Source organism: Helicoverpa zea, chromosome 27, assembly GCF_022581195.2.
Source record: "Helicoverpa zea isolate HzStark_Cry1AcR chromosome 27, ilHelZeax1.1, whole genome shotgun sequence".
Taxonomy (NCBI): Eukaryota; Metazoa; Arthropoda; class Insecta; order Lepidoptera; family Noctuidae; genus Helicoverpa; species Helicoverpa zea.
The window spans coordinates 6,860,080-6,884,940 of NC_061478.1; the positions used below are offsets into that span (position 1 = coordinate 6,860,080).

The 24,861-nt window shown below is 38.5% G+C and overlaps 1 protein-coding gene across 11 annotated transcripts in view; it reads left to right on the forward strand.

Moving 5' to 3' along the window:
- The window catches only part of LOC124643566 (protein daughterless), a 133,171-nt gene that overhangs the window by 97,809 nt on the left and 10,501 nt on the right, over positions 1 to 24,861 (forward strand). For 2 of the 11 annotated variants that reach the window (XM_047182582.1, XM_047182581.1), the window contains exons 2-11: positions 3,613 to 4,190; positions 12,003 to 12,171; positions 12,720 to 12,856; positions 13,248 to 13,433; positions 15,382 to 15,510; positions 17,661 to 17,726; positions 19,270 to 19,390; positions 21,422 to 21,508; positions 22,205 to 22,313; positions 23,200 to 23,313. In XM_047182582.1, the coding sequence (XP_047038538.1) occupies positions 3,774 to 4,190; positions 12,003 to 12,171; positions 12,720 to 12,856; positions 13,248 to 13,433; positions 15,382 to 15,510; positions 17,661 to 17,726; positions 19,270 to 19,390; positions 21,422 to 21,508; positions 22,205 to 22,313; positions 23,200 to 23,313 (1,535 nt within the window). In that variant the 5' untranslated portion in view covers positions 3,613 to 3,773. The remainder of the gene's footprint in view (positions 1 to 3,612; positions 4,191 to 12,002; positions 12,172 to 12,719; positions 12,857 to 13,247; positions 13,434 to 15,381; positions 15,511 to 17,660; positions 17,727 to 19,269; positions 19,391 to 21,421; positions 21,509 to 22,204; positions 22,314 to 23,199; positions 23,314 to 24,861) is intronic. The other 9 variants (XM_047182587.1, XM_047182590.1, XM_047182589.1 and 6 more) reach the window with 7 other exon arrangements.

The window sequence follows — 24,861 nt, forward strand, 5'->3', positions numbered from 1 at the left end:
CAAAGCATGTCGACAATATCTGGGGCGCTATTCTGCTATTTTACTCAAGCGACATACGATTCACATCCGACTGAGATCCAATCACGACTCAATTACGATTGGTTTTTTATTAGTAGCAGAATGCCCGATATGGTTAAAATTGCTATTGCGATTCAATTTCTATTCAACTTTGACATTATTCACTTAGCAGAATCGGGCCCCTGTACGTACAAATGCTTAAATCAAAATAGGCATAATTAAAGTTGCCAAATTCTATAAATAGATAATCAGATTTTGATGAGCTTAAAACATAGTATATTAACATCGGAGTCGTTCCAATATTCCTAGTAAACAATATACACAAGTGCCATGTGAGAATGTCATCACGGCAGCTGACAGGTGGTGGGTAAGCAGACGCAGAAGGTCAAGGACTCAGGTTCGACACCAGGACGATGCATTTTTATTGCATTCTTTTCAATACTAATGTCTGTATTACAGTTGTTGTTTTGATGAACTTTGGATTCGATCCTTTGGAGTTTGGACACAAAATAAATAAGTTTTTCTAAAAATTTTGCACCTGGCCAAAGGTATGATTATGTTATTATTTTTTAAGATAATCTAGCAGCTGATTAACATGTCCTGAATGACTGATTTAATCTGTAAACACTCCTTTAAAATATAATTGTCACTGATTTGGTTTTTGATTGATATAGTGATCTGATTATTGTGTTTATCTTAACTTCTTAACTAATATTATAAAGAGATTTTTATATTGTACGTTAAATACTGAAACTAATAAACAGATTTGGAACATCCTTTCACTTTTAGGAAGGTACACTATCCCCGGGGCACTTAGGCATTTTTTTTTTAATTAGGAAAGCGGGTAAGACTGTTGGTGTTAGTGTTAACCACTTCACACACAATAGTTAAATCACTTAGCTGTATATATCACATATGACTTGTGGAACAGGAAAGTTATAAAATAAAAAGTAGTAAATAAAATTCAAATACAAAACTATAAATCAAATAACCTATGTAGCTCAGTTATTCTCCCATTCAAGGTCCTCCTGAATCTTACGCGTATCATTCATGGAACTCCCAGAAATAACCGACCCCCTATTTCTATGACGCGGGTCACATTTTGAAGGGTTGTGACGTAATACTTACGCCTGGGGTGGGCGACGTCATCAGGGTTGAATGAATGGAAAGTTATGCTTGAAGGAATTAGTTCTAGACTGTTCTGGGCATTTTTTGGAAGTGTTACGTGGTCTGTTTAGATGAAGTGGTGTATGGCTGTGTTTCATGTAAGGGGCTTATGAAGTTCTAGATTTTTTTTAGGGCACCTTATAGGGGCGAGAATTTGCAGTTTGAGTACGTTTAAAGTGAATGTAAGAAACCTGAAATCAGAGAAAATAGCATGAAACCTGAAAAAAAATTGCGAAAATAGCTTTAGATTATTTTAAAAGGAATTTGCAATGACTTGGTTCGCAAAGGTTTGAATTTTCCTTAAGAGATTTAGAATTTTAAGTTGAGAGTTTAGTTGTAAAAATCCAGGTCATAAAAGGCAAACTTTGATAGCATTATCTTGGCTCATGTTTTGACAGACTATGAAACACGTTTGGCTCTAGACTTTGTTACCAAGCTAATTATTATTTACATTCGAATATTATCAGACGACCATGATCCATGGTTATATCCATGGTAGGATCCCAAAAGTGTTGAATCTTAACTTCTTAACATCTTAATACTCTGTTTGATTTCAAAAACTCTGAAACCCTTAAACAATTAACCCCCCAACACAACCAACCCGTATTACACACAAGAGGATGCACATACATACCCACTACGTGAGAATCAGCTGATCGAGCGGTGTAAGGTTACCCGCCACGGTGGCGACCACCCGCGAGCTCATGCAGCGACGGGTTAGCTGGCGAGATTTGCACGCTTAGGGTTAGGCAACTATGTTGGTGATGTGGGTGGCTCGTGTTTTTGTAATTAGTTAGTATGGTGTGGTAGGTTTGTGGACTGGTTGTAAGCTAAGGAACATGGATTTTATAAAGTGTAGAAGTAGATTGTAATAATACTTTGTCGAAAATTAAGCCTAAAAACGGGGAGCCTAAACATCAATACTGTATTTGCAAAGTAACGCAACATTTTTGTGATTTTGATAAAGTTTTAAGCTAAACTAGCTCCGCCATTCGTGGTGTCATCGTCCCTTCGGAACTGATTCGAGCATCCCTAGTTAAAAGTAACCAGTCTTCTTCAATAAATGGGCCATCTTAGCTATCTAACACTGAAAAAATAAAGGGCCATTGTACCTGAGTTAAGATGCGACTTCAAGCTAACAAACTTCAGCTTTGTAATATTAGTATAAGTACGTTTAATTAAAGTTTAACATCATCAAGACCAAAACAAGAAGCCATACTCTAGTCATCTGGTCATCTCACAAGTTCACAATACACTCAAAAATTACGAAACCTTACACAGTATCAAATCAGCTGTTGATATATCCACAAAAACTATATCATATGGCGAATAATTACGTAGAGATTGTTCTCAGGGAGAGGGCAAAAAATATGCGTTTCACTTGTAAGGTTTCTGACCTCAGTTTTTGAGTAATCGAGTGTTTTTCTCGAGCAGATGTTTTGAGGTTGACTAGTGTATGTTGAGCTTAAATTATTTCTCGAGCTTGATGGCACTACTTTAAAGAAGTAGAAGTTTGATTTTAAAAATTGATTCACTGTTTAAAAGCCTATTTGAGGAATTTGGTCAGGTTGCGTGAAGTCAAATTGATGGCGAAAACTAATAATTGCAATTAATAGATCAGAGGAGAAGGATCGAGGAACTGATATAAGTAGACAGAAGAAAGAAAAACAGTTTATTTATTATCAATATTATACCTGATACCTGTGCAACATAACATTATGATTTAACTTCAGGACCAAACCAAAACTACAATCAATGGAATAGTCGCATGTGACAATACTAACCTTGATTATTTTAACAAAAAAAATCGAACAATAACAAATATAGCTTAACTCCCGCCAAAATCACCATGCCTACGCGAATCGGTGATTGATTGAATCGACATCACAATGACCACACCTTACCACTTTGACATACCGACCGACACATTGAAAGCACTTGTCAAAAAATATGACAATTGTCGTACCCTTTGAATCTTTACCTGGGCCTTTCTTCCGTCAAATTTCACCGACTGGTCTTTTGGGTCTCTCTCCCGTTCCCAGGGGATTTAATGCAAGGTGCTAAATACAATTCTATGGGATCACAGACCGTGGATAATTTCATTTTTTTTTTCGCATTTTCGTCCTTTTTGTCTACGGCAGTTTTGCGGTTAGATTAGCTCTTTCGGGTGGTCGGTTAAGTGTTGGTAATTGGCGAAAATTTACTCATGTTGAAAATTGATTTTTTATTGTGTCTTTTGTGTTTGAGAGGAAATTGTTTTGTGATAGATTTTTGGGTTTTAGAGGATTGAGATGTATGAATGTTAAAGAGGGTGAAGAAAGACTTGAGTTTGTTATACAAAGGTTGTTATTTAGGTTTTGAAGTGATCCGCACGACTCGAGAATATCATAATGAGATATTCTAACTTGGAATTATTTTTACTTATAGCTTTAACTTAAACACACATTAACCTAATTCAAAAACAAGTGAACAGTAAAATAAAACAAGTGATAAAAAACAAACAAAAGTAACAGTGATTCAAACAAACCAAAGTGATGCGTCCAAACAAATGCAAGAAATTCAAATTCAAATGATTCCATGACGTCACGATGGCTCTCAGGCATGATGTCAGCACCATGGAGTCAGCATACCTCCCAGCAGAACCGCCACCCATCGCAGAAATCATCTACGAACCACGTGACTTAGCTTCCGAATACTTCAACACATTCAATCAAATCTGTGAGAACTATAGAAGTGACTCTGATGTGAACCTTCGGCAAACCTCGGACAGTCTTCGGCTGTCCTCGGAAATCCTAGACGGTGTTCGTTCCGAATATGTTAGTACTGACTTTACAAGTAAAGACTATGATGTGAACGCTTCAAAAGTGTTTTCTAGTGCGAAGGACGAACATGTGTTTCAATTTGGACAGCCTGATGCCTCGGCCTTGTTGAGGCATAGGGCGAGGAGAAGATATAATGAGGAGCATGGTCTTCAGCCTCCAGCTACTACTAGTCAAGAAAGTGGGGTAAGTTTGGGTGGACATAATCTTCTCTCGTGGTATCTTTGACAGAAGCAGTTGCTATGATGTCAAAGTCTTCGTGTAACTCATTAGCAGCAAGCAGCCTTCTCCATATGTATAGTAATATAATTGTGGTTATACTGCCTTGGCCTTTATTGAAGGTTTAACTATACATATGTATCCATATGCTAAGACCTGAGCAATCTTCGAAGTTTTAAAATCCAGTCCAACGTACTCTGACTCAATACTATTCTGTTCTTCTGTAATTACTGCCAACAGATTTGTAGATAAAATAGATTCTTTAGCCAGTAATACATCTGCCAATTAACAATGTAAATACACTACAGCTTGGCAATGAGAAAACGACAAAAACTAAATGTTTTCAACAGCAATTAGTCATATTTTCTTCCATGCTCCCGTGTCCATCAACTGTAGCTCATTGCTCGGGTGTACTATCTCTAGTACTATTAGATAATCACGGTTCGTCCCACGCAGAGTATATTTAGTGGCAGTCAATTATACTGGTCACAAACACACAAACAACGCTGCGTAAATACTACGTAATGAAATTATTGGTTTGGTCGATGAAAGACTTGAAAGATTTATCGAAGACTTTAAGGAAATTGCAAAACAGTAATTGATATCAGTTCTTGAGAGTTGTAAGATGCCAATAATGATTTTGATAAAATAAAGAATCCATCGAAGGTGTAAAAATCAATGGAGGAAATATGAGTCTATAAAATGAAGTAGAATAAAACAGGATACAATAAATCTAAAAACAAGGAGCTTTCATTCACATTCTAAGTCATGATAATAAATATTTTATTTCACGAACGCGGATATGCTAAGCTTGTGTGAGTAAGTAAATGTACATGCACAGCGACTCGTCCAGTACCGAGCGCTCCTGGGCTTGCTCACATAAAGACAATGTACATGTATGAACATTTATAAACACAAGCATGTCTCACACTCTTTCGTGAAATTAAACTAAGGTCCGCCATTAAACAACCAACTTCAAACTTAAACAGGAACCAAAAAATACTGATTGTAGGATTTGTATCCTACAATCAGTATTTTTTGTTAGAAACCATTTAGAAATTCTATATCCTCCCGACACCTTTGACATTACTTAATGGATTTCTGTTATGTGATATACCGACGCCATCTTGTTTCTATACATTGTGTGCGTCTAGGGTCCGATGATTTTCAGAATTGTTTCAAAAAACTGCACAGGAGTGTGATAAAAAATTGGCATCTGCACGGTTTGAGTAAAGTCATTCGGTGACTTGATAGCTGATCATCGTGCTTTTGTTATTTTGTAAGTTTCGTTTTAGGGACTATGTTTTTTGACTTTTGTAGGCGGATGTTAATTTAAATGATCGATATTTATGGATAAGATCTTCTTAGATTCAACATCATCAGCCTTTCTACTTCTGGGCACCGGTCTCTTTTCTTACAAAGAAGGTAGGTTCATCACCACGTGTGCTTAAGGCGGATTAGCTTTTCATATCCGACTTCCTCCAGCCAAAAGGCCAGTATTCCTCATCATGTTGTTCTTTACCTTTATTCAGTCATTGGTGTCCAAGTATATCTAAACTAAGCAAGCACATCATCATCCTCCGAGCCTTTTCCCAACTATGTTGGGGTCGGCTTCCAGTCTAACCGGATTCAGCTGAGTACCATTGCTTTACAAGAAGCGACTGCCTATCTGACCTCCTCAACCCAGTTACCCGGGCAACCCGATACCGCTTGGTTAGACTGGTGTCAGACTTACTGGCTTCTGACTACCCGTAACGACTGCCAAGGATGTTCAATGACAGCCGGGACCTACAGTTTAACGTGCCATCCGAAACACAGTAATTGGTGTCTAAGATATACTTAGAAAGTACATACAAACAAACTAAGCAAGCACATATAACTTTGAAAAAGATACATTGAAACTTGTCTGACCTGGGATCATACTTGAAAATACTTTAAATCTTGTCTCTTCTACCGAGTGCACAACTTTATTATTTTCATATAATTCATTTCAGCTGTTTCACAAACTCCTTAACCACAAGCATATGATCATTCCTACCTACAATGCACTCAGCCATCCACTAGGAACGAATTATCCGAATCGAATGGTGACTCATTAAAACATCGCTAAGGCTAAAGTCTACTCTAAATCTGTTCCCGGGCTTATAATGAAAAATGATTTCATGTATTACGTTCTGATATTATATTGGGTGCAAGATGTAAGTGAAAGCGTTTGGGTATGAGAGGTAGCGTTTGAGAGAAATGGTATTTTTCTACTACAGAAAAGTCGTGTTGCAAGATTTTTGTTGACTTTGATGGCAGTAGAAGAAGACCACCAGTATAAGCAAGCCGAAATATTTCTTATGTACCTACTGTGATAATTGGAATGTACAAAGGACAATAACAAGTTGGTTACGGAATAAAAACACTCAGTTTAAAAAACTTAAGCTGCCACTGAGTCATGGTATGTAAGGCATGTTGAAGGTAGATAGAAAAATCATTAGCGAATTATGGACAACTAATATCAACACATACAGCTTAGATAAAATGTTTACTGTTTCTTCTTCTTTTTAACCCCCGACGCAAAAACGACGGGGTGTTATAAGTTTGACGTGTCTGTGTGTGTGTGTGTGTGTGTGTGTGTATGTGGCATCGTAGCTCCCAAACGGATGATCCGATTGTAATGCGGTTTTTTTTGTTTGAAAGGAATGTCATTCGGGAGTGTTCTTAGCTATGTTTGGTGGAAATCGGTTCAGGTCTTCAAGGTCATCAGCTCGTTTGATAGGTGTGATAGGAATGTTACACGCTCAGTTTACTTGCAAGCATATGTGGGATCTGAAATTTGAAATACTAATGTCTTCTAGAACCACTGAGCTGGTCTGCTGTTAGGACATGAAGATAGGAGACGTAACCCTGAACTGCCTCTTAGTAAACCCATCGAGTTTGGGCTCGTTGAATTTGTCTTGACGAGTTCTCTTCATGTTTCTGATTGACGAGAACCTGATGCTGGAAATGGGACGTGGTGGATGAAACCCTGGAATGCCGGAATGAAACGGATAAACCGATTTATATTTTTGCTGAAAATCTAGAATGACCAAAGGTTAATCTTTGTTGTTTCTCAATCTGTGCAATTCTCCCAGAGCCAGTTTGTCATGAGGATTGTTAAACAGCTTCTTTTGGCCGAGATCGCATATAGCGACCCCATCTTAAAATAATAGTTATTTGTTATACAAGAGTGCAAAGTTGCTTTTTAACCGCGAGCTCAATTTTGATGACCGAGCAAGCGAAGGATTCTAAAATTGAAACACGAGCGTAGCGAGTGTTTCAATAATTAGAATCCTGAGCGATAGCGAGGGAATCAAAAGAGCACAAGGTGAAAAATCTTTGCACTCGAGTGCAACACGTAACTTTTCATCCCACCTCATCGAGGAAATTACTAAATGCAAAAAAAACAAAATGGCGCGCACATACGAGTATCAAATTAAAAAGATGTACCTATTAAAGTTAACATATTTGAAAACTCACTTTAAAAATGAAACGACGTTAAAAATCTGTGTAAAAACAATAATAAAAAATACTTAATTAATTGAATAATTATTTTAAGCAGTATTTTATTTATTTAATATGTATTTGTTTGAAAAGTCTTATCAAGATTGTCACAAATGGAGTATTGCACACGATGTTCTAAATTCAAATCACTTTGCCGCTATAGAGGATAAAAACGACTTTTGCGCTCAGATATCAAAGGGTAAAACTACTCTTTCCGAGATGGTGGGATGAAAAATAAATTAAATGAAAGAAGGAAAAATTAAGGAGCTCCTTCAAAAAGCATGAAATAAAATAAAATTATAAATTTAAAAAACCCCCGACCCAAAAAAAGCACTCAATTATTATGACAAAAGGCTAAAAACGCTAAACCCTATAAAAAGCAAAAAATAACTTTTAACACTACGTAAGTACCAACTAAAGCATGTCAGACTAAACTAAATTTTGACGTGTCGGGGGACCGCTTTTTACCTTTAAAATACTTACATAAATCAAATGATACCTACCTAATTACAACATTCGTATAAAAAAAATCACGTATCTAAACAAAATTGTATAAAAAGTTATAAGAAGTATATGTAATGTAGTAGTATATAATTACTTCTAACGTTAGGCTAATAAATTAGAGCGGTCCCCCGACACGACAAAATTTAGTTTAGTCTGACATGCTTTAGTTGGTACTTACGTAGTGTTAAAAGTTATTTTTTGCTTTTTATAGGGTTTAGCGTTTTTAGCCTTTTGTCATAATAATTGAGTGCTTTTTTTGGGTCGGGGGTTTTTTAAATTTATAATTTTAACATGTCTCTCAGTCTTCAAGATGAAGATGTTTCTGAAATTGTCAATATCCTTTCGATAAATCGCTTACGTCTTAACCCACAGCCTACCCGTTCGTAGCAGGAAGCGGGCGACGTTGTGGGAACAATGATTTAACATTGACTCATCGTCTGAACTGTTAATTAATTAGTTTATTTTTACTAGTTATGTTGGTTATGCGGATGTATTGTCTTCAACTTATGTTCTGTCGTGCAGTTGCTTTTGATTTTCTCGTTCATCCTTTGATGTAAGTAGAACATTATTACTGGTTATTTTTATTTGCTTACTGCTATATTAATTTGATTTGTGTTAATCTGTATCTTTTTTAGGAATTTCTATTGTCTAGTGTTAACATTCTTCTTCTTTCTCTGATCCCACGTGATTTGGTGAGGGCGTAATATGTTGTCCGCTTCCATTCCTCTCTGTCAGCCGTAATACGAGCACCCACTCTTCTTTCTTCCCCTTTCAAGCAATCAATCCACCTTTGCCTTGGTCTACTTCTGCTTTCCCATTCTTCCACATTCATACTTAACACACTCTTTGTAGCATGCGTTTTACACTTTCTGATCACATGTACAGACCACAACAAGCACTCAAGTCTAGTGTTAAGATTTTAGCTTTTTTGCAAATGTCCTTTTCATAATATTCCTGCCATTTCAAGCCGATTTGCAGGATCTGTATGCCTTTCTATTTCTATATATTCATGAGTAATCCTATAATTTCGATACATCTACAATGTTTTATTGTGGTTCAATTTACACTTCAATTTAATAGTGTCATTATTCAATTCGAAGAACTCCTAATTTATCTAACAATTGGAGAACAACAGATTTTTCCTCGAAACTGAAGTCATTTTCTTAGAATGTTTGTGTCATCATCTTCCCTTTTAAGGTAACACAGTTGTTTCTTTTATATCTCCCGATGGTCAGATGGACAATCACACCATGACAATGGCACTCCTCAACAGTTTAGACTAGAAGTTGGTCCCAACATTCAACGAAAAGGCTAGGCCGATAGCAATGTATTGGAATAATTGTAATAACTGTATTGGAATCGTTCTCTGTCTTTTATTCAGTCTCTGTCTTATATCACCAGATATTATAAACAAAGTCTCCCACTGCGTTTTTCGTCTTTTCGCGATAAACCCAATAAACGGATTTCCATGGCTGGTTAAAACCACTATTATTTAGAGGGATTTATAAGGAAGGATTAAGTAGGAATCATAATTTATAATAAAGCATGCTGGGGCTAGTCACTAGTATTACTCAAAAAAGAAACCCACAATCCTCCACCCTCTGAGGGAATGTGAAAGTCTCAAGTCGTAATGAGCTCGTGGCGTGGTTCCAACATTCTTATTATGCCTAGCCGATGTATTATTAATTAACTAAGGACAGTTACCAACGGGTCTAAGACCATTGTCTTGTGTACGGTACTGCACGCATGATCTTTGTTAAGAAGGTCCTATCTTGATTAAAGAGCTTTGCTGAGCAGGATTAGATCTAGGTACCTCCATATGGTGATCAAATGGAATAGAAGTGTCGACAGAAATCACTGTTTCATTTGGTACATACTAAGAGGATCACATGTCAGAGCTGGTAATCTTGTAACTACATATATTTTAATCGTTGTTTTCATTTCCTGATCTGTCTCGGGTGGTGCCGTCCCTTCGGGCTATGAGAGAGAAGGAATAGTGATTTCACCTTTGTCTGCACAAATGCTTGTGCACTGAATAAGTCTTACGCAGTGGGCTCGAGAAAAAGGCATAGGGCTTCAAACATTCTGCTTTAAACTTGTTTATGCCACCATTGCTCGGTAAAATAACACTTTCGTAAGCTAAGTAAACAGCCTAATAAGATTAATCAACATATTATCTACCTATACCATAACCAAAACCCATCTCGTTCACATTTACCATAGCGTCCATAGTCACCCAGTTTTCACCCCCATTGTTGCGTATCTACCACTCCGTAATAGTCGCACCACCATAAGCGTCATCATCAACAATAGGAAACGCAAGTGCGCGCTGTGCCTTATTTGTGGGAGATGTCGAAAGCTCGTGTTGGGTCTAATTGCGATTATTGTGAGATTAGTCGTGTGTGTGTGGTTATGCTTATTGGTGTTTTGTATGTTTGTGTGCGTGAGATTTTAGAATTTTGTATTTTTGGGTTGGTTTTTCAATGGTCTGCTTCGTGTATTTTCTAGGTTTTTATTCGTAAACTAATGTAGCTTTCGTATTATTTCAAGAGAAAATTAATGCAAGTCTCAGTAGTGGTCGAGTAGTCTCGTCATACAAAAATAATGTAAACGTTCCTTACATACACAAGTATGGGTCACCCGCTTCCTCGACATAAAACACCTAAACATTTGGTTTTCTTGCTATTTTGCCACAATTATAAAGTGGTTGCGTTCTGAGGACTTCTAATTGTTTTTATATGTAGAAGAATTAGCTTTCGCCCGCGGTTTCACCCGTGTCCCGTAGCCGGATGTTGACGAAAACTATCCTAAAACCTTCTCCCGGGTCTAAGTTACCTCCCCTCTGATTTTCAGCCAAATCGGTCAAGCCGTTTTCATGTTATGTCGTGACAACGGAAAGCGGGTTTCATTTTTATATACATGTATATGTATAGATAGATAGAAGAATTAAGAAATCTCTGAAAGAGGAACATATTGCCTTCTAATCTGTCCTCCCTAACACGGAAAGCCTAACATTTTCCTCGCCACATCTGGTAACATTGCTAAATATCTCGACATATTAGGCCGAACCGAGGCCACTCTATTGTTCTATATACCTCTTTATAAGTAAGTGGTCACTTACTCAGCACTGCTCGAAATAATTCGCTGATTACTCTGACTAATAGCACTTATTGGAATTGATCTATATTCAGTCCCGGTTAAGGAAATATTTTGCTGTATTCAAATTGAATTAAAATGTTTCAGGAATAAGTTATGGTCTTTCCTTCTTTAGTAACTTTGGAAAAGTTGGTTGATAAGAAAATTAAACTTAAATAAACGGAAATAAGTCACCTGAAGTGATATGCCAAGGAATTTGGTATACAGCTGAATATTTCTGTATATTTATCATTATTTACTAGTATATACTCCTGTCCACATATCTTATAAATAAAAACTAACCCCAATCTCTTTCTGAACCTAATTGAGTCTTAACTTTACCCCTTCAAGAAAAGAGCATAGGTACACCTTTTTAAAAGCTGGCTCTGGAGCTACGGGTGTCATTGCTTTCCATCAGGCATTCCGTCTTCTTATTTGCCCCTTATCTTATAAAAAAGCAGTCGATCCTCCTCCTTTTTGTCCGTCTTTTTAAATATGACATTCCCCCTTATTTTATTCTATTGGGCCAATGTAGGCTGAAAATAATGGTATTTTTGATTTTATTTCATTTACAATAACCAATAACTAATCTCTCCTTTCTTTCTTCCACAGTACGGCAGTGATGAATTCGGCCACGATTCCCCGAGCCGGTACGCGTCGCCGAAAGGCGCGGGCGCCGGGGCTCCCTACCAGGAGGCGTACTACGCGGGCGGGGAGTGGGGCGCGCCCTACTACCAGCCGCCGCCGGCGTACCAGCACGACCCCTATGCCACTTCTCCAGGTAAGAAACTTTCATCTCTCGAGTCTTTTCGCAACTATGTTGGGTTAGGCTTCCAGTCTAACCGGATGCAGCTGAGTACCAGTGTTTGTCTTAGTTTACAAGGAGCGACTGTCTATCTGAGCTCCTCAACCCAGTTACCTGGACAACCCAATGGACTGGTGTCAGACTTACTGGCTGCTGACTACCCGTAACGACTGCAAAGGATGTTCAATAACAGCCGTGTTCTACAGTTTAACGTGCCATCCAAAATACAGTCATTGGTGTCCTAGATATACTTAGAAACTACATACAAACTTAGAAAAGTTGCATTTATACTTGCCTGATCTGGAATCGAACCCACGCGGTCATACTTGAGAGGTTGGTTCTCATGCCACCACGAAATTAAGGTAAGGAAATTGGTAGGCAGAAATTGCGACTGTCTAGTACTTAATTATTTGTTCGAAGTTTTAAAAGTTTGCTTAAAGGTAGTAATAATGTTTTGTCCCTTGTAATCTTTACCTTTGAGAGGATTTTACTGTTTCTTAACCACCTGCATTCTCTGTTTCCAGGCATAGCGGGCGCTCCGGTGGGCGAGGCAGGCGGCGGCGCGGAGCTTCCGCTGCCGCCTATGTCGTCGTTCCGCGCGGCCGCTCCGCACCACTCGCCCACAGACCCCATGCTCGTCGCCAAGCCGCCGTTACAGCCTGTAAGTTATATATTCTTATAGGGTCTTTTTGAGGAAAGTTCCTGAGACTTATTGTAAGTTGCCAAGACTCATTGTACCACATAAGATGCAACCAGGCCATTCCTTGCCTACGCATACAGTTCAAATGATATTATCAGTGAAGATGCTTTTAGACCGTAACTTACACCAGACCGATATTATGGAACGGCAGCAGGTCTTTAAGATTAGCCGACTGTTGAATCTTGTTCACATATTAAAGTGCACAAGCTGACACGAACACGAAGACACATTATTTAGTAGTCTCTTGCACCAACTCTTTTAGATTTCACAATTTGAATAAGACTCATGCTCTTTATGTAACCATTGCCTCCTCACAACTTTCTTTCCTCACTGATCATCTTCGTCCACCCAGATGTACGGCGGCTCCGGCAGCACGCCAGTAGGTGCGGCCGAAGCCGGCAGCCTCTCCTCATACGGTTCGTCGCCGTCCACGCCGGTGCACTCGCCGCCGCCGCTGCACGCGCGGCTGTACCCGCCGCTGAAGCACTCTCCGCATCCTCACCCTCACGCTCATCATGTTATACACCACAATGGACAGGTAGGTGTTACTGCCACACTGTTGTATGAAGCCTGTCGTCCACGCCGGTGCACTCTCTCCCTCACGCTCATCATGTTATACACCACAATGGACAGGTAGGTGTTACTGCCACACTGTTGTATGAAGCCTGTCGTCCACGCCGGTGCACTCCCACCCTCACGCTCATCATGTTATACACCACAATGGACAGGTAGGTGTTACTGCCACACTGTTGTATGAAGCCTGTCGTCCACGCCGGTGCACTCACCCTCACGCTCATCATGTTATACACCACAATGGACAGGTAGGCGTCACTGCCACTCTGTTGTATGAAGCCTGTCGTCCACGCCGGTGCACTCTCACCCTCACGCTCATCATGTTATACACCACAATGGACAGGTAGGTGTTACTGCCACACTGTTGTATGAAGCCTGTCGTCCACGCCGGTGCACTCTCACCCTCACGCTCATCATGTTATACACCACAATGGACAGGTAGGTGTTACTGCCACACTGTTGTATGAAGCCTATCGTCCACGCCGGTGCACTCTCACCCTCACGCTCATCATGTTATACACCACAATGGACAGGTAGGTGTTACTGCCACACTGTTGTATGAAGCCTGTCCTCCACGCCGGTGCACTCATCCTCACGCTCATCATGTTATACACCACAATGGACAGGTAGGTGTTACTGCCACTCTGTTGTATGAAGCCTGTCGTCCACGCCGGTGCACTCTCACCCTCACGCTCATCATGTTATACACCACAATGGACAGGTAGGCGTCACTGCCACTCTGTTGTATGAAGCCTGTCGTCCACGCCGGTGCACTCTCACCCTCACGCTCATCATGTTATACACCACAATGGACAGGTAGGTGTTACTGCCACACTGTTGTAGGAAGCCTGTCGTCCACGCCGGTGCACTCTCACCCTCACGCTCATCATGTTATACACCACAATGGACAGGTAGGTGTTACTGCCACACTGTTGTATGAAGCCTGTCGTCCACGCCGGTGCACTCACCCTCACGCTCATCATGTTATACACCACAATGGACAGGTAGGTGTTACTGCCACTCTATTGTATGAAGCCTATCGTCCACGCCGGTGCACTCTCACCCTCACGCTCATCATGTTATACACCACAATGGACAGGTAGGCGTCACTGCCACTCTGTTGTATGAAGCCTGTCGTCCACGCCGGTGCACTCTCACCCTCACGCTCATCATGTTATACACCACAATGGACAGGTAGGTGTTACTGCCACACTGTTGTATGAAGCCTGTCGTCCACGCCGGTGCACTCTCACCCTCACGCTCATCATGTTATACACCACAATGGACAAGTAGGTGTTACTGCCACACTGTTGTATGAAGCCTGTCGTTCACGCCGGTGCACTCTCACTCTCACGCTCATCATGTTATACACCACAATGGACAGGTAGGTGAAGCCTGATCACGCACGTTTTCTTGCTGTTAAAATGTACAATAAAATCATCGTGAGGACGAGGTTACGTTTTATGGGTGATGATAAAAAAGTCAGTCTTTGACGTCGTTAAAAAAAAGTGACGTAAGGAATTTAGTCAGTTAAAGTCTGACCAAATGGGTCATCTGATGATTAAAAAAAAAAGTTATCAGGTCATATCAGAAGAACATTGTTGATAAAGTACCATCTGCATGGACCCATCATCAACTAAAAGGTTAAGCAATACCTGAGGCCGCTGCTCCTTTGACGTCCACCATCTTATCATGACCAGTTCCTCCGCGGCCACGACCGACTATCAATTGAACAAAGGTAGTCAGCAGGAACTCAAACATTCAGATACACTTGGTAAGTGTGTAAGGGACAACGGTATTGGAAATGTCAAACACTCTGCTGCATTATTAACAGGATGCAAGTTCGAAGTATCTGGAAGCTGGAAGACCTTAGCATATGACAACTTGATAACCAACCTCCTTCTCCTTTCCAGCAATCAAACTGGGTATCGTCCGGCGTGTCCTCCCCGCCGTCCGGCTCGACGCCGCACGCGCCACTGCCGCCGCTGCCCAACGGTCACCACCAGCCCATGCCCGTGTTCCCACCTTCGGCTATGGTGAGTGTACGTGTTTCTGTGTTATTATGGGTTGTTATGGGTGAATGTGAGATAGGGTGTTTTGGCTGGTGGTATGGGAATTCAACTTGTTATAGTCTCGAAATGGTATGGAAAGTGGAAAGAAAAACCATTTAGTAAAAAAAAAGACGCATACGAGATGACATACCTAAACCCTTCTCTAAAATCTCACTAATACAATGCTGAAAATCGCATCAAAATAGCTTCAGCAAACCGTATATAATCGCGCAAAACTGAGAGACGTCACCAAAAATACATAGGAAGTGGTGCAGGGTGGGTGTTTGGGAGCAGTCTTTTATTTCATTTTGCAGATAAGTTTAAATAAATGAGAAATCTCAGTCAGGTCATCTCCTATGACATATCTATTACAAGCAACAGCTAAATAAGAAAGTTTTATGTTTATTTTAAGTCCCAGTCTAGTTCTATCAATCAAACAAAAATCTGGGCTAGATAAGGGTCCTTTGGTGATTGTCAAGAATAGTTATTGCTACACCACTTTCATTAAAGTTACGTTATAACTTAAAGATGTACCTACAGTTTTATTTGATGATTCAGAGTTGAATTTTTATGCTAAAGTCTTACTAGATGATAGTTGTGATGACAATTTTACTGAGAATTTGGTTTTCGATGATAGTTTCTTGAAAATTATTTTTTTTTATTAATTAACATTTCCATGTACAGTTTAAAATATGAATTGTAATAAGTACAGTTGTCATCACAATTCCCATCTGACCCTGTAAATACAATACTGATTTGATACATTTGCTCGCGATTGTACGTTTAGCCAGCATTTTATACTAGCAACACAAAATCTATGGAGATCAAGGAAGTTAGAGAAGTACTATCATTTTATGCTTAAACTGCTTTTAACTTTTAGACAATACTTATATTATAAAGCGGAAAAAAATGTTTGTTTGTATGTTGGCTTGAATGCGCTTATCTCAGGAACTACATGGCCGATTTGGATTTATTTTTTCAGTGTTTATTTATTTATCAAAGAAGGCCCGATGTAGTTCCTGCAGAATACGGGTGAAATCGAAACTAAAACATTACTTTGTTTGTCTGTTATAAGAGCAAAACCGCAGGAAACAGCCATTTTTTTGATTTTGTTTTTTTTTTTTAGTAATTTGTAATGTCTGCAATTTGAAAGCAAATGTTGACGATTAGTAATATGCAATACATACCTCGTATTTCAAAGCATATAATTTTACAAAATTGTTATGTTTAAAATATTATGATAAAATGTCGTGATCAAATAGATTAATAACATAGTTTCAAAAAAGATTTTAAATATTGGTTTTACATATTTATAAGAGCTTTGAAAACCCAGGTTTGTGTTGTAAAAAATACATACAAATATCTAAGCATGACCCCCTTTTTCGCATGATTTGTAACTAATTTTACATTTTCCCCAATAATTTTGATATGAATTGTTTTTTCTGAATAATTGAAGCTTTGGATTTTCTTTTTTTTTCTAAATTAATAGTCCGATAATGTAATACGAACTATTTAGTAATTAAACAATTTTAAAATTCGAATTGGAGTGAAATAAGTTTTTATTGCCAGCTTAAAATAATGTTCGTATTACATAATCTGTGTACATTTTTTGTGTTTTATGTTGTGTTAATAGTCAGCGAGAAGTGAGGACTAGCCATAGACTTTTTCTTTGTTTTCTTTTTATTTAGAACTAGTGTTGTGTAGTTTGGTAGTTAAATATTGTTGCATTGGTAGTTTTTTTGACAATTGGCTGTTGAATGAATAGATTTTTTCTTTAATAAGAGAAACGTGAAATACGGTTTGTAAATATTAAAATAATCGTCTTTTGAAATACGTGCAAAATTAACCCCAATAGGTATATTTTTTTACTTTCACAAAAGTAAATTCCTTATAAATCATTAAATAATTTCGAAAACACATAGAGTGTGTCATCCTTTGTCGTAAATTACATTCCCAGCTATCACCAAAGCCTTTCCAAACCATTAATGGTTACTTTCAACTTCATAAACTCTCACTTTCTACTCCATAAACGGAAACTTTCAACCTCATAAACGCCGACTTCCAAGTCCATAAACGGCTTATTCCCTACACAACAAAGTCTATGAGTGTCCCTGCATCTCGCTGTAACGTGCGGTTGTTAGGGCGCTCCGGCCGAGCAGCGTCAGCTCGACGAGGCGATGGTGTTCCTGCGAGATCACAATGACTGCGTGAGTATCTACTGGTTTTGTTACTGTTGTGCGCTGTAGATGATCGTGTATGATCGTTTATGACTTTTTATGATGTTGAAAGTGAAACTTTAAATGAAAATATGAATTATCTTTTTATTAAGCAGTAATAAAGTTTATGAAAATATTAATTTGAATCATCTACGGCACATAAACATCAATACTTAAAAGTTTTACTAAGTGTTACTGTCATCATATTTGTTTATGAAAGCCATTTTAGGAATAAATATGCAAGCCATGTAAAAAGTTGATTGTTATAAACTATTAATTCTGACAAATTCATATAAATGAGAAGGCCAGAAAATGCTCAGGAGATTATAATGATGAAGGTTTCTAAAACGGGATTTCATATTGTAACTTTTGATAGTAAACGTTTTATACATGAATGATTGTTGAAAGCCTCAGAGGAATGATGGTAACACTTAGTATTATGTATGTGTGTATATATTATGTAATGTACATAAGAATAAATAGGTATGTATGTGTTCAAGTAATGTGGCATGGGTTTATGCTGTATGTTTCTTTATTTGCGTTTGTTTGTCAATCTTGCGTTTGATATTAGCTCTATTGTGATTCCTACCTATAAAATCTGATAATACCCAATTCGCTATACTGCAACCGTGTATTAATATGTATATTTACTATCAATCTTTAATTTGAATAAAATTCTCAACAGTTCTGTCAATTACCTACAAAATCTTCTGCTAAATTCAAGAATACTTTTGATATTTTCATCTGCTTACGAAGCGGGGAGGACTCTATACTATCAGTGTCTAATCTAAAAGTGTATAGACAAAGGACAGCACGGAAGAGAAAGAATGAGTGGAAGTGCCCTTTACACCACGTACGTACAGTACGAGAACCATTGTCGCCAAATTCATATTGTACACAAGAATCTTTGGCCAAATTTGGAATTAAAAAAAAGTCGTGGTGGCCTAGTGGGTAAAGGACCAACCTCCCAAGTCTGAGGGCGCGGGTTCGATCCCAGGTCAGGCAAGTACCAATGCAACTTTCCTAAGTTTGTATGTACATTCTAAGTATATCTTAGACACCATGGACTGTGTTTCGGATGGCACGTTAAACTGTAGGTCCCGGCTGTCATTGAACATCCTTGGCAGTCGTTACGGGTAGTCAGAAGCCAGGGTTGCCCGGGCAACTGGGTTGAGGAGGTCAGGTAGGCAGTCGCTTCTTGTAAAGCACTGGTACTCAGCTGAATCCGGTTAGACTGGAAGCCGACCCCAACATGATTGGGAAAAGGCTCGGAGGATGATGACACAAGAATCTTTGGCTGTACATTTAAACTCATGTTATCGTAAACGCCTACTTATCGTTTATCAAAATAAGTCTCTATGCTATTTGAATAAAGCTGTTTTTACGTCACCGAGCCGCGTGAGTGTGTCGCGATTCGGCACAGAAAGTTGCGTCGGGCGCAACAGCTCAATGGCACTTCCGCTCATTCTTTCTCTTCCGTGTAGAACAGCGTATTTCTTCTTATATTAACGTGTGTACGCTAATGTACTACCAGGGAGCGCGCATGGAGGAGCGGCTGGACGACGCCATCAACGTGCTGCGCAACCACGCCGAGGCGCCCGACCTGTTCCCGCACGAGCTGCCGCACCCCATCGCCACGCACCAAGCGCCGCCAGGTTAGTACTGATTTTAGAAGATAGCTTATATCTTTAATAACTCCTATCTTCGTTATACATTTTCTTTTTTTCAAGTCAAATAGCTCATTTTGAAAAGAATATGGGTACAAAACAGTAAGTTACCGTTTTTAATAAGTTCCAACATAATCTACCTTTCGGCATGCAAAGGAATGTTATATTACATATTGAACAATGTATGGAAGAAATGGCCTAAGACCGCTTTTCGGCCATGATTGCTGTTCTCACTAAGGAGATCAGTCGGCTATGCAGGACATATTATAGCGCACAAAAGTATGCGCAGACACAGGTACACTCACTATTCCTTCACTCATAGTGCGATGGGACGACACAGGCAAGCTAATAAATATAAATAAATAAATCCCTGTCAATTTTTCTCGATCTCAGCAAAGCATTTGACACTGTCTCTGTTCCACATCTGTTACGTAAATTAGAGAAGATGGGAATACGAGGTTTCGCACTTCGAATTTTTAAGGATTATCTTTCTGAGAGGACCCAATGTGTAAAAATAGATGACACTATTAGTGGCAACGCACCAATTCTTTTTGGCGTCCCACAGGGATCGATCCTTGGTCCAACCCTTTTCCTCCTTTACATAAACTCGTTGTGCACCTTATCCCTTCCCTTTTCTTCTGTTTTTACTTATGCAGACGATACTGCGATACTTGTTCATGGCAAAGACTGGTCAGAGGTTTTTGCTCGTGCAGAACGCTGTCTTAGTCAGGTAATGCAGTGGCTATCAAATAACCTATTAACACTCAACCTTAGTAAAACCACGTACATCACGTTCTCAAAGACAGCTATAACCCAACCGTCTTTGGAAACTTTTAATTTAAGAGCGCATACCTGTTCGACATATACATCCACTAACACTTGCGACTGTCCGACTATACTGAGATCTGTACACACTAAGTATCTGGGTGTATATATTGACAATCATCTTTCATGGAAATACCACCTGACTAATGTTACTGGCCGCGTACGTAAGATGATATACATCTTCAAAAAATTACGTTATTCCGCTGACCTTGACACTCTAAAATCAGTATATTATGCACTATGTCAATCTATTATAACATACTGCATATCTGTCTGGGGTGGAGCTGCGAAATCGTATCTTTTGCCTCTAGAGCGAGCTCAAAGAGCAGTCCTAAAGGTTATGACATTTAAACCGTTTAGATTTTCTACAGCCCAATTATATCAGGAATGTAAACTCCTTACTGTCAGACAGCTCTTTGTGCTGGAAACAATCTGCAGAAAACATGTAGGTCTGGGATATGACATTCAAATCACAAAAAAGCGTCGAGCTCGTCAGGTCTGTCAAGCCCAAAGGTTTAGGAGTGCCTTAGCAGCGCGCAATCACAGGGTTTTAAGCTGTCACTTATATAATATTGCTAATGAATACTGCAATATCTATCCTCTAACTAAATTACAATGCAAGAAAAAAGTTACCACATGGCTCTTGTCCAAATCTTATGAAGATACTGAGAATTTGATTAAAATAAATAAACTATAAACCGATGTCGTATAAAAACATGGTATATATTATCACAAGACACACACCCACACCGCTATTCAATCACACACACATACCATTACTCATTCACACACTCACACACACACATACCATTACTCACTCACACACTCACACACACACATACCATTACTCACTCACACACACACACACCCACAAACACACACACAAACACACATTATGACAAATCTACGATTCACGCTAACTATCTGTGGAAATCAATAACGAGAGCCCTGGTACCCATACCACAAGTTAAATCTTACTTTGGGTACCAGTGTTCAACAAAATTATTGTACATGAAGATTGTTATAACTGATGTGTGTTTTCCCTTGTGTGTACCTTTTTTGAGTCAATAAACTATTTTTATTTATTTATTTTATTATTATAATAAGTAGCTTACTATGGAGCTGACGAACCGTGTGTGAGAATGTCGCAATGTTTATTTATTTAATAATAATTATATCCGTCTATCTGTACAGTATCGCGACTGGGCGTGGGCGGTGCGTTGCCGCAGCTACACTCGGAGCCGCCCATCAAGATGGAGCGACATGTGTTGCCTAATACCAGTCAGTATAACACTTTAGGTTGCTATTGCCTTACAAATGTGAAAACATTATAGGTTCAAGTTGTTGGTGAACGTTACTTTCTTGTTTATTAATTCCCTGCTTCATCTGCCTAGACTTTTCATAACCATGTTGAAGTCGGCTTCCATTCTAATCTTGTGCTGCTGAGTACCAGTGTTTTACACACGACTGCCAATCTGACCTCTTTAACGCAGTAACCCGGGCAACTCAATGCCCCTTAGTAAGACTGGTTGTCAGCTGGGACGCTCCAGTTTATCGTGCCTTCCGAAACTGGGGAGAACTCGACAAGATGGTATGAGACCTTATGATCGACCGAACCACGCAGCTTTCTTTTAGGGTCAATTCCCACTGAAAGAGCAGCGGCCCGCCGCGCTCGCGCTCAATCCCTTGCAATTACGGCCGCTGCCGGCCGCTGCCGGCCGCTGCCGGCCGCTGCTCTTTCAGTGGGAATTGACCCTTAAAAAGAATGTCCATGGAGTTTCTTGCCGATTTTTATCCATGAGACCAACCTTTGGAACCGTACACCTAACTTTGACGTTTCGAAAGAGCTTTCATAGGCCTATTTGAAATAAAACATTTTGAGTTTGAGTTTGACTTAGGCCACGAACTCTTCAATCATATTACGTATTATTTATTCATATCTTATCCACACTATAATATTAATATCGTAATTTGCAGAGAAACGCAAAGAGCCCCCGGACTCGGGCGTGGAGTCGAAGCCGTCGTCGTCAGGCTCGGCCGACGCGCTCGCCGCCAAGCCGCCCAGCTCCAAGCGCTCCAGGCGATAGTGAGTCTTAATGCTTTCATACTAGTACTAGATTTGTTTGTGTACTTGTCTTAATGATGTTAAAAGATAAATTGTACTTTATATTAGTTGTGAGAACGATCAAATATTTGCTTGTGGTATGGTCAGGTTTTGAAATCATTAAATTGGATAAAAATTGTAAATTCTATCAGTTTTATGAATTATCAAACTGGTATTCATTTATACATTCATTTTGTATGACCAAGGGTCATGTTGCGTAGTAACTTATTTAAATAAACTATTTATTAATTTAAAAATATCTAAACTTTTAATTTTGCAATTAATTACATTTGCAGACATATGACGTTGGTTTCATGTGTAGAATTCCATTTCATTAAGACAAGTTTACACGCTGTATATTAACAAATAATCCTAATCAAGTCATAAAACATTTCTATAACACTAAAAACTAATTGTCTATTCTGAGATTTAAAAGGCACAATGCCTTGCTAAAGTATTAATTTAAGATTGTTCTAATATTTGAGATGTCTACTTGCATCACTTATTTTAGACTAATCTACAATTAATCTAGCTTTCTTAAAGAATCGTTAAGCACAGGCAGATGTAATAATTATACACCAAAAATCGTTTATTTTGTGAAACAAATACATAGAAAGCAATTTAAACGATGGTAGCTCCTTCAGAGGTTATGTTCCAATTAATGAGAGAAATATTACAATATTATGTTTTACTTTTAATCCCTAGTTAAAGTCAACATTTTAGTTTTCTCTGCAAAAATATAACCCTGTACTTAACGATTCTCCCTACATTTCCTTGGACACCGAAATCGGTTTCCAACAAATTTCCGTGTCCTCTAAAACTTTATACAAAATGAGTGGTGTAAGTGACACAAGTGGATATCTCAAAGCTCGACCAACCCCGCCATGCCCAGCTGCTCATCGGCCGACGAGGATGACCTCGACCCTGACACCAAGGCAGCTCGCGAGAGAGAGAGGCGACAGGCCAACAATGTTAGAGAAAGGTAGTGATTGAGAGGTTTTTATGATGGTGTTGTCAATTTATGTGTATTTTAGGAAAGAGAAAGTCAGTTTTGGCTGTTAGTCCAATTTGAATCGGGTCAATTTGTAACTATGTAGTTCAATTTGCCTTCATTCGTGGTTGGTTCGATTTGCAATCAATGGTGAATTAAGCCTTGAAGTCTTGGTTAGCTTATAAAATTTTGTACTCTACATGTAAATTGACAACACACTCTTTTTGTACATTATAAACATTTTCTTTACTGTCAATTCCAAAATAAATAGTAAGTTAAAGTTTATTTTGGAATAGTCAGTTTCTTGTTGATAAAAACAACTACTCTGGTAATAATGTCATTGTAATTGTTTTTCTTATACATTCACATATTTCATACTCTATGTTACAATATTGCACATGTATACCGTGGTAAACTCTGATTCACATCATATTTCATGTATTTTTTATATTGTTCATTTTCATTCTAAACAAGGTGGTTTCATCCACCTCTATGTATTTATCGTTTACCATGGTGTTTAGACGGAAATATAAAGGACTTCTCAGGTAAACTTGATAATCGCTAATGATCATCTAGTAACATTTGACATTTATTGTATGTAGCTACTGTCAAAATCCTATCTCTAGTAAGCAAATCAGCAGATAAATGGAATATTGGGAGTGACCGTAACCATATTTCGAATTTCTCTTTGTAATCCAAAGCAGCGTTTTATATTTCCGTCTCGCACATACACAAATCACATAATACAGGTTGAACATGTTATTTATTGTCTTGACTAGTAAATCTAAGACAAGTTCTATTTGCAGTTTTTTAAATATTGTCTGGGTAGTTAGCTTCAGTACTTTACGAATATCACATTTTAAATACTCAAGTTAGTAAATTACATTGAAAATCTCGTTGAAACTTAGGTTTTGAATCCGTACAGTTTCTTGTGCCGCTCATAATCCATATTGATCTATATGTTGTCATTTATTTCTAAACATTATGCATTATTCTTAAAGCAAGCCGAAAAAAATGTTCAACCTGTATATGTAAATAAATACTAACATTGTGTTAAAGTTTCAGCCGCACGCCATTCTAACCGGGTCACAGTGTGTACAATGTCCTTATTTTGTATCTTATTTTCTTTGTAATAAAGCTCATTTATGTGTGCCATCCCTAGGTAGGAGGCAGGTAAGTCGTAGCGAAACTAAATTATATGAAATTGATCTTTTATTTTGCAGAAAATTCGTAAAAATACAACAGTGATCAAATGTTGTATTAAAACTATTGAAATTGGTTGTGTTTCTTTTCTAGGATTGGCAAGATATACTAATATTTAATTGATATTCTTTTAGTTCAACAAAATAGTCTGTGATGATTCGCTACTACTCCGGTTATGAAATTGTTTTTTTTTTTAATTATATTAAACTAAAAATTGGGGCCAAAACTAAAAAAACATCTGTGTAAATATGTTCACAGGAACAGTCCTAAGTCTAAACAATCAAAAATAGGATATATTAAGCTCAATTCAGGCGAAAATATACAATGTGTCCCGGG